The sequence below is a fragment of the Rhea pennata genome, chromosome 1 (assembly GCF_028389875.1).
Source record: "Rhea pennata isolate bPtePen1 chromosome 1, bPtePen1.pri, whole genome shotgun sequence".
Classification (NCBI taxonomy): domain Eukaryota; kingdom Metazoa; phylum Chordata; class Aves; order Rheiformes; family Rheidae; genus Rhea; species Rhea pennata.
This window is the reverse complement of record NC_084663.1, coordinates 36,759,835-36,770,922: the sequence shown is the minus strand read 5'-3', so window position 1 is coordinate 36,770,922 and position 11,088 is coordinate 36,759,835. Positions and strand designations below refer to the sequence as shown.

General features: G+C 42.8%; 1 protein-coding gene across 1 annotated transcript; it reads left to right on the top strand.

The window, feature by feature from the left end:
• The first annotated feature begins 6,967 nt into the window (after nt 1-6,967).
• Nucleotides 6,968-10,527, top strand: AVPR1A (arginine vasopressin receptor 1A). Its single transcript, XM_062567591.1, has 2 exons — nt 6,968-7,979; nt 9,527-10,527. The coding sequence occupies exons 1-2, from the start codon at nt 6,968-6,970 to the stop codon at nt 9,808-9,810; spliced, it is 1,296 nt and encodes a 431-aa protein (XP_062423575.1). The 3' UTR covers nt 9,811-10,527.
• Nucleotides 10,528-11,088: the final 561 nt, after the last annotated feature.

Here is an 11,088-nt window from a genome sequence, read left to right as displayed (position 1 = left end):
TCAATACCTGATCTTCCTCTCCTTTCCATAGTGCCACCGTTTTTTTTTTTTTTTTTTTTTTTTTTAATCTGGAGATGCCTGAGCACAGAGAGCCTGCGCGGTCTGCTTTGCCACCTTGTTGCTGGCCCTGATAGGTCAGTGGAAGTGATCAGTGAAAGTGCATGAGAAGCAGATAGGGAATGTGCTATTGGCTTCTTTTGCACATTGAGCATGATACAGCTCATGTAGGAGTGGAAAATTTCTGCAGCCTTTGTGGTCCTAATCCTTTTTGTTTAGACATATACTCTCTATATACTCTGTCTTGTCAGATCTCATTCATTCAAGGAAATTATCACACAGCTACAGGGACTAAAATGACACAATAAATGTCACCAATGTTTATAAATGACACAATCTGCAAAATGGACATTGCAGAGCATGTGGGATTTTTTTTTCTTTTTTTGATTTCAAACAGCCTTTGTCAGTTCATGCAATTATCAGTTTTGTATAGTGCTGTGCCAGTCACGGATTGCAGTCCCTTTTTGAGAGACCCACTGCGGAACACAATGATGACCATGAGCAAAACCTGGATACCATCAAGTAAGAGCTCTGCTGTCCCCGTTGGAAAGTGCATCTTGTTTTTCCCTAGAGGTTCCCTCTGTCAGAGATGCAAAGCCCCATGCCAATAAAGTATCTTCAGAAAATTCCAGTCTACAATCTGGACATAATCAAGAATTACCCTTGGGGAAGATCAGTGTCTCTTTGCCTCTACTTTCCTCTCGCTTTGAAATTTTGACCAGCAATACAAGCTGGAATGAAGAAAAGGTTCCTCCCAAAACCACTAGACAAGACTGTCATGAAAAACTGCATGAAAAACTGTGAAAACTGCCGTTTTCACAAAATGGTGTTTTAAAGAAAAAGCATTTTGACCAATACACTTTTAACTAGCTCTGTTCCAGAGAGGACTGTGCTTTAGCTTGTAGAGGACCATAAACAGTCCTGCAGAAACTGGAATGATGAATTGTCTACAAGCTTTCATGAGATTTAATGGCATTGGGACCTCTTCAGCTTTGTTAAAAAGACTGGATCCTATTTCTCAGTAATACTGTGATGAAATGATTGTGATATTAGCACCCTGAACTACCAAGCCTGTGAGAACGCAGCTGCCACAAGATTTTCAGTACAGATTATTTGGGTGGTGTTTTCTTTACATTAGCACATTGGTATTGTACAGTGATCACCAATATCTTATAGGGAAAAACTTCAAAATAATCACTGCAAAAATACTGAGTCAAACAGTTTCAAGAATAGCTAATTTCAAAATGATTCTTTACAGAATGTGTTTCCTGAAGATAGCTACTAAAATATGTTTTGTCATAAATAGAAGCATTATTCCATTTATTCCATAAATGTTAAGTGGCTCTGTCTTTGAATTTGAATTATGAAGTAGTAACACTCTGCCAGCATATTCTCAAATGCAGTAAATCTTCAATTCTTGGCACAGTTCCATTATAAATATGGTAACTTTGTACAATGACTAGCTTTTACACATACATTTTGGACCATTTCCTAGTATCAGTTGATAGTGTCATTGTCAGCTGCAGTTAAATTCCTCCAAAAAAATTGTCTGTTGTGTATAGATTGTCTATGTTCCTTCTTGCTACTTTAAATGCCTAAAAAGAGTTTTCACTAGTACTTTTTTTTAATAACATCTCACTTTTTCCTAAGAGGAGATCATATTAATAGCCACGAGCATTCATTTCACTGCATTTTTACTGATCACTCTTCTCACTAAAACTCTGTAAAATATTTTCCTTTAGTTTGTCTTAATGTATGGTAACCAAGAGAGAACACAAAAAAATCATTATTAAATAGCCCCTAGACGAATTCAATTTTCTAAAAGGCATAAGGAAGCATAAAATAGGTGTTAACACAGTGGTATAAACACTAGGTTACAGACAGAAGTATTTATCAGACCTGCTGGGGATCTGAAGTGTATGTTTTTACAAAACTCTTGATAGAAGTAATCTAAAAATTGACTCAAGGCATACTAAAGAACATCAGTGGGCATCTTTAACTCCTCTGAAGTAAGAGAATTGACAGATAAAACTACTGACTTTGTGCTTAAAGCAACAACACTAATGCAGTATCTGTAAAAGTACAAAATGTACATTTCTTCTCTTTCAGGTTTGGGAAGACTCAGATTATATCATTTTATAGTGCAGATTTTTAGGTAACATCAGGAAATCAAGTTCAGTTTTCATTTTTCCTTTTCTGTCAATGATAACATCAAGTGAGTCAGTGGGTTTATGCCCCTGTGATTTTAATCCTTCAGATTAAAAGAGAGATTGCTAGCTGACTGTTAAACTGTTTCGCAGGCAGAATCTGTTTTGCCCTGGGTATCCTGAAGGCCTGAATGTTGTGAACACTGTGATTTTTTGGCACATTCCTTCCAGCTGGTTATAAACATTGGCCCGTTGAGCATCAAAATGAGCATTTGCTTTGCTGCCATAGGAATATGGGCAGGCTGGGAAGCTACTATATCAACATTTCTGCAAGAGACTGAACTCTCTGACTCCCAAAGATCCTGATCGCTATCAGCCAGATCAGCAAGCCTGTAATAGAGAAGGCAAAGAGAGGCGGACTTGCTGCTGCTGCTAGTGATAGCTTAGCTGTAGAGGCTGCTCTCCATTACAGAAAGAGAGAAAAACAGTTTGACAGGGAGCGTCAGGCACAATTTTGACTATGTGAAAATACTACAGTCTGAATCTGTATGTAGTTTCAGTTAATAGGCAAAAAAGAAATTTGCACATAATCTTAAGGTTTTGTGTTTCCTCACCACTTTTAGATATTTTCAGCCAAGGAACTGCTTTTTGCAAACTGCTTCTTGAGGGCTGAATATTCAGTCCTGGTTGTTTGAAGGCCTGTCGAAGGTGGGTTTCTTAATTCTACGTTTTCCAGAGTGGGAGCTTGTTAGCAATCTTACTTGATTCTCAGTGTTGTATTCCAAATGTTTACCAAGAAACTTTTCAGTACCCTGAATTCAGACTGCTGTTCTGTTTCGAAGATGCTTTGGTGGTGAGTCTCCCCTTGGTTTTGTTCTGGTAACCAGAAAGTTAGATCAATAAAGGTTGTAAACATCGCATTTTTTTCCTAAGGCTGTTTCAAGTTTCAAATGTCTGAAGCCATCTAGCTCCTCCTGAGAAGTCACCTAATGTTGGAGACACTTAATCCAGTAGGCAGCTTGCTTTTTCTTACTACAGTTTCCCTGCAGAAACCTAAGACAGTCGCTGTCTCTGCAGTTTAACACGCATGTTCTATAGGTCTTCAGGAGAGATTTCCCTGCTGTGATGGTGAGTGGACAGGGTATCTGCCTGCAACCCTGCTGTCCTTGACTTTCAGTGATCCCTTGCTCAGCACATGTGCATTTCCCCCATATTCTCTTCCAATAACTGTGATATTAAAGGTTGAGTTCTGTAATATCTAAGTTTTGTGGTTCTAATGCTGAGAAGAGCTATCGGTCTGAGTTTTAGTTGTTAAATAGTGTGTATGTAAAGGAGCTGTACAGATACTTTGAACACGGACACATTGCAGTAGACAACTATTTGTACCTATGTAGATGGTTTGCATGCTATTTAACAAGATTTCTGAGTCTGTACAAACAAACAGGCTTTTTGGTTTTTTTGCAGTGCTTCTGTTTTAACCCTGATCCTGCATGTAGAGTTTATTTGATAGAGAAGCTTGACCTTCTTTTTTGCTTATATTGCTTTTTTACAACTCTTAACGTATTGAGCAACTCTTTACAAAACCTGGCAGATAGTTATGTTTTGACTATGAGTAACTACAAAATTGCTAGTTTTCTTGAAAAAAAGATCATGCTAAAAAAAAACCACTAATTGGTGAAAAGATAGGTTAAAAGTACAAATCACCATAGATTTCCATAGATTAAAGATCCTGAATCTTTGGCTAGCTCAAGGAAATTTTTTAGGCATGGAAGAAGAGATTAAGACTGCATTTGGCAACAAACAGCTCATGTTCCATTTAGATTTTTGCGTATTTTATATCAGTCATTCAATCATCAATGAATTCAACATACAAAAAGATATTTGGTAACCTTTGAGTATTTTTATAGAAACTTGTATGGCAGTAGAGTCATCTTTAGGCATTTTTATAGAAAGCTGCAGGCCTATGGAGAATAAACAAAGACCTTTTGTAATAGCAACCTGTTTTCTTTTTCCAGACTTCAGTTTCAGGCTGAGTCCCAGGTGAATTGCAGGGCTAAGATGTTCATTTTCTCTAGCAGTCTTCCCAGTGACCATTTTCCTGCATGGAAGGGCATTCTACAAGTTTTCTTTAACTGTTTTTTCCCACATTGTTCTTGATATTGCAGGAATCATCTCCATGTATGATCAGGTAAGAGAGCATTACTTCTCTTCAGCTTGATAAAGGGCACCTACCTGGAAAACAGAAAGCTATACTCATTTCTTAATTAATTTGGACAACAGCATTGTCTTCAAGGTGTCTCCTATCTACACACTAGTACTGCTAGAATTAACTAAACAAGACCAGTCTAGATCCCGACTAAACTAACTTTGCTCAGCCATCTTACAAACACTATTCAGAGTAACTGAGTATAGGTTGAGAAGGGTGTATCTGAGAAGACGCAGGCTTGACAAACTGTCAGTACTCTAAAATAGCACAGCCACCTTTATCTTGCTGCCAGGCTGTTGTAAACATGTCTTTGTCATACCTGAAGTCTTCACTTCTTCTATTAATGGACTGGCATGCCTAGCAGTGCATAGAGCTTTGTGATATCTACATAGCTTGCACAGCAGAGGGTTTAGGCCAGTTCCTGAGTAACAGCATTCCTGTATGTAGTGCTCAGCTCCTGTAAAACACGTCGGAGACACAGGCAAGGAAGAACTATCCTAGAATTCATCTAATGTCAGGGTATGACACTTTGAGTGAGAAGGATCTTCAGCAGTTATGTGGTACTGCAAGATTTGCAATACGTGATTTTGATCGCCCCCTGTATTTGACCTCAATTCTCTTAAGCACATACATTAACGTGTTTTGTGGCTGGTACAGTTTCCTAGGTGTAATACAAAGCATAGCTGAGGTGATGCTGTGGATCTGTTTTTGAGAAGTTGGGGTGCTGTGTGCATGCATTGTGAATGTAAGTTTAAGTCAACTTTCAATTTGAAACCCTAAAAGGTATTTTCCATAAAGTTTAAAAAAGGATTCTTACTAATACTTTCAGTAATGCTCACAATAACTTGTAATATGCAACAAGCTGTAAATAATAAACTAAACTGTTCAAAAAAAAAAGGCTTTGGAACAAAGGCATATTTTAAGAAGTAAGTTTACTAGAAACTTAAGATAGCCACATTTTTGTCTGTATTCCAGGTCTTACTATTTTGGAGCTTTTTTTATGGACAAAGCTCACACCAATTATCTGCAGCAGTGGAGCAGATGTCCTCCCAGAGTACTGTCATTGACTGCAAAGGAATAAATGGTAGAGACAGGTTGGTGTGGCAGTACATATCCCCTCGTAGGCTAATAAGCCCCCCACTCCAAAAGACGAGGATAAAGCTAGCACAGTTCTAGCATGTTCAGAAAAGTATTATCTTTTTTGCATTTCAAGATGGAAGAATCTTCTGGAAACAAAATTTTTGGAAACATCTTTCTAATGAAAGACATTAATTAATCTTTAACTCTTCACCCTTTCTCCTCCTGTGAGAACAGTGAAAAAAAAAATCTTCATTGTAATTAAATTTTATTGCAATCACGAGTGAGCAGATCCAGACACTTTTATTTAAAATAAAGTAAGACCAATATGTAATACTTTTTTCAGTTTTAGCCTTACGTGCTTTTGGGGTGACTGAAGGAAACAGTTTCTAAGTTAAGGATTAAACTCATTGCAAGGGGGCCAGAATTTGTGCCTGCTGCTATGACAGCTGCAAGAAATGAAGGGATTTTTATTGTCCTTGCAGAAACATGGGTTTTAGACATACATGCCAATCTCTGGATGACTCTTACTGTCCTAGATGAAATCCTGACACCACTGAAAACAGTGGGCGTAGCGGGCTGCTTTCAAACCCACGCTAACTCTTCTAGCCATACCCTTTGCTGGGGTCTATCCCAGCATGGCTGTGGCCAGGATCTTGTGTTGTCATCCCAGATGGGATTCCTCTCAGAGCCAAAGCAGCACCTTTTACTGACCAGTCCCTTACCTTAAGGTAAGGAAAGATCCCTTTCCTTACCTTGGCAGCAGAGGACTTGGAGGCAGGTAATCTCTATCTATGGACAAAACTTTGCCTACTCTGTGCTGTTAAGACAAAATATTCAACCATTTCCTCCCTCCCCGCCTCTAGTTGGTAGAAAACCTCCCCAGAACCGGTAATTTCAACAATTCAAACCCGAGGGGATGAACGGTAGGGTGACAAACCGTTCACATGCCGTAATCCATCCCTTACGGAGGCGGCACAGCGGCAACAAGCCCTTCCAGGACGGCGAGGGGGCTCCCCCGGCACGACCTTCCCTCACGGGAAGCGACCCCCGTCCCGCCGCCCGGCCCCCGCGTCCCCTCGCGGCGCAGCCTTCGCCGCCCGCAACGGCGCCCGCCACCAACGACGGCCCGCAGCCGCCGCCCGCCCGCCCCGCGCTCCTCCCCGCGCCGGGGGAGCCCCGGGGGCTGCGGGACGGGCGGCGGCGGCGGGGCGAGTCCCCCCTCCCGCGGGGAGGCGGCGGCGGCGGCGGGGCGGGAGGGGCGGGCTGAGGCGGCAGCTCCCGCCGAGGCGGCGGCGGCGGCGAGCCCGAGGCGGAGGAGGGGACTGGCGTCAGGCGCGGGGCGGCCGCTGACACGGGCGCCCCCGCCTCGCCTCCCGCGGCGGGGATAAAGGCGGCCGGCGCGGCGCTCCGCGCTGCCGGGGCGCGCAGGCGGCGGCGAGCGGGCGTCTGCGGGCCAGTCCCGCCGCGCAGCCCCCTCATGCGCCTCGCCGGCGGCGCCGGCTCCCCGCGGCTGGCGCCCTCGCCCGCGAACGGCAGCCAGGGGCGGCCGGCGGAGGGCGGCGGCGGCGGCGGCAGCAGCCCCAGCCCCGAGGCCTGGTCGGGCTCGCCCAACGGCAGCCTGGGCGGCTGGGACCCCTTCGGGCGGGACGAGGAGCTGGCGAAGCTGGAGATCGCCGTGCTGGCGGTCACCTTCGCCGTGGCGGTGCTGGGCAACGGCAGCGTGCTGCTGGCGCTGCGGCGCACGCCGCGCAAGGCGTCCCGCATGCACCTCTTCATCCGCCACCTCAGCCTGGCCGACCTGGTGGTGGCTTTCTTCCAGGTGCTGCCGCAGCTGTGCTGGGAGGTGACGCACCGCTTCCACGGCCCCGACGGGCTGTGCCGTGTGGTGAAGCACCTGCAGGTCTTTGGCATGTTTGCCTCAGCCTACATGCTGGTGGCCATGACGGCCGACCGCTACATTGCCGTGTGCCACCCGCTGAAGACGCTGCAGCAGCCCACCAAGCGCTCGTACGGCATGATCGCGGCGGCCTGGGTGCTCAGCCTGCTGCTCAGCACCCCGCAGTACTTCATCTTCTCCCTCAGCGAGGTGGAGCGCGGCTCGCAGGTCTACGACTGCTGGGCGCACTTCATCATGCCCTGGGGGCCCCGCGCCTACGTCACCTGGATCACCGGCGGCATCTTCGTGGCGCCCGTCCTCATCCTTGCCACCTGCTACGGCTTCATCTGCTACCACATGTGGCGCAACGTCCGCGGCAAGACGCGCCTGGGCGAGGGGCCGGCGTTGGTGGGCGGGCGGCGGGCAGGGGGCAGCGGCCCACACCGGGGGCTGCTGCTCGCCCCCTGCGTCAGCAGCGTCAAGACTATCTCCCGTGCGAAGATACGCACCGTCAAGATGACCTTCGTCATCGTCTCGGCATACGTCCTGTGCTGGGCGCCCTTCTTCACCATCCAGATGTGGTCGGTGTGGGACCAGCACTTCCCCTGGGTCGGTAGGTGCCGGGGCATGGCGGGGTCCCCTGGAGCTGCGGGTCATTTTGGATAGGAGCTGCCCAACTCAGGGCAAAACCAGCTCATTTTGGCTAAACTATTTGCTGAATGATTTCGAATGAGCAGTATTTCCTTCCAGTTGAAGCTGCTGACAGCCTGTGTCATTTCTTTTTATTACTACACACACTTTCGGACATTACTTCACTTTAACATTTTCTTTTAGACAAATAAAATCCTTTAAACTTTTTCTGTTGTTATCAAGCATATATGCATCTATGTCATGAGTAAGTATGTGAGCAGTGGCAATTAGTAAGTCTGCTGTCCTGTAAATGTCTTGCGTGTGGGTTCTCTGCTGTCTGATAATGTGGCTAAGCACACCCTGAACCCTTCCTCTCAGTAGGGCAGTCGCTTCTGAGTATCTCTGCTTTTGTCAGCCAGCACTCCTCACGAAGCACTGGGAATGAAATGTCTTTGAGATAGCTTGTAGCTGTCCCTCTGTTAAATTTGGCTGAAAATAATGAATGAATTTAAAAGTTATTGCACAAGGAATGACAGGCAACATCCTAACATACACCTTATTTTCTCATAATGATAAAGATACAAATCAAAATGAAAAAGTCACAATTTCTTGTTTTTTTTAATATCCCCAGATTATCATTTATTGGAGTGAGAGCATCGATTACCCATAATTTGGGACTAAAGTCAAGCCCAGAATGCAGGCATATATGGAAAAATAAAGGTTTCTCATAGATACATAAAATATCTTTGTTTCAAAAGTGTTAAAGTCTTTCCTATTTGGAAAGGTGGAGATTTGATAGGTTAGTTTGAAGACATTATTTGAATCTTACAGAACTGCAAAACAGAGCAGTTACACCTCTGTGGAACATCAGCATTTATGATAGGTTACTTATAATTGATCAGACTAGATAAATACTTAGAGTATTTCATAATTTAACTAGTGAGTGTAGAAGACCACAACTATTCTATGACATAGTACTAATTTCTGTTTCTTCTTCAAGTAAAATTTGTTCAATTTCTGTAGTATAGGTTTGATTCAAAAGACAAAAGCACTCTTCATCATTTTTCAACAAAAAAAAGATTCTGTTCTTTTTGAAATTAGTGGGCATTTTGCCATTGCCTCCCAGTGTAAACAATTTTTAAAGCAGAAGTCTGAATAAAAACTGTTCAGTAAAGCACAGACTTATCAACACATGGATAAACATTAGTGGACATGGGAATAACCCCTTTACAGAGTTATTTTGTGCTTTCATACGGTACTGGATTGCCCCATAACTTCCTCTGCTGCTGGTTTTTAAAGACTATTCAGACAAATTCCTATTAATTTCAGTGACAGCTTTACGTGAATGAGAACTTTTCTTATTTTGTCCTTACTATTCATTTTAAATGTCATTCTCGCATCAATAACTTTAAAAAAAATAGAATTATTCAGCAACTGAAAAAAGATCAAATAGTTAATGAAGCAGCTGACTGAATATTGAAAATATTCTTCTGATGATATTCTTCTGTTTTTCTTCCCCCTTCCCTACAGATTCTGAAAATACTGCAACTACAGTCACTGCTCTATTGGCCAGTCTGAATAGTTGTTGTAACCCATGGATCTACATGTTCTTTAGTGGGCATCTCCTGCAAGACTGCATACAGAGCTTCCCTTGCTGTCAAAAAATAAAGCAAATGTTGAATAAAGAAGATTCTAACAGCAACAGTAGACGACAGACTTCTTTTACCAACAACAGAAGCCCAACCCATAGCTTGAACACCTGGAGAGAATTGCCGCACTCAAAATCTACCAGCTTCATCCCCATTCCAACCTGAGACAGGCACTCGGAACAGGCAGGTGTTGGAGTTTAGTAGGAGCACTTAGGAAGATTATGGCATAGCACTTTATGCTGGTGAGAGGCACAATCCCTTGGTAACGAGGAATTACTAAGACGACCGTAAAATGAAATGTACCATGTTGCTAAATAAGATATTTTGCAGAGTATAATTTTATGAAAGGTGTATGGGACTTAAGCAACTGATCAGAAAGGAGTGACAACAATAAAGCAATTATTTTTCTAAATAGAAACTGTTATTCATTTTATTTTATGTTTATAAAATGAGTGCATTGTTTGCTTATTGTTCAAAGCAGTAAGATAATGGAGTTGGTATATGTTGAGGTAACTCCGCTCGCTAGTGGTAACACCTAAAATTTCTCATGACTGCCAACTAAAGTCACAGGGAAAGAAGACGATACAAACAAGATCACAATTTGATCTTATAGAGAAAAGAACTGGAAGAAATTCCGGTCTGAGTAGAAAAGGTGTATGCTTAGATAGGCTGTGAGTTGTTGGGAATTTAATTGATCATATTGCTTTATCTTTTCAAATACTTTCTGAAAGTAAAATGAAATGTCTAACAATTCTCATTTAGTTTTAGAATTTAACAACTCTTATGAAGGCAAATTCATCACTGCTGTCGATGTCGGTATACACTTTGTGGGGTTTGATTTCTTGGGTGACATTTCTGCTTCGCTTCATGTTGATGGAAGTTTTACTGTACCTTTTTATATTGTTGCACTTTCTTTGAATATTTTAATTCATTTTTTAAAATATATTGATAAAGTAGCATGGTAAGCCATGGCTAGCCCAGCACTGTTACAAACAAATGCATAATGAAAACTCATCATGCCTGCTCAAACCAGTTGCTTTATTGGTAGGAATTGTATTTTTTATTTTTTCTTCACTAAGATAGCTAGGACCAAGCCACATTTGTTCTTAAATAATAGTCCCCAAAATTCAAGAGAACATTACTGTTTGGTAACAGCTGCAGAATCAGTGTATTCCAACACAGATTTGGGAATTAATCTTACAACTTTTCTGGGAACATGTAAGAATTGACAATGATATTTATTTTTGACAAATCATGGCAATGTGGGCTTCAAAAGTGGCAGTGTACTGCATTAAAAAGTCATCACTCCACATTTAGCAAACATAAAGCATTCAATGTGTACTTGTTTTCACTACAACGCATGCTAAGTCAAATGCAGATCTTAGAGCTCCTAAATAATCCTGTATTTCCATGGAGACTAGATTTTTCCTTGTGATTGGGTTT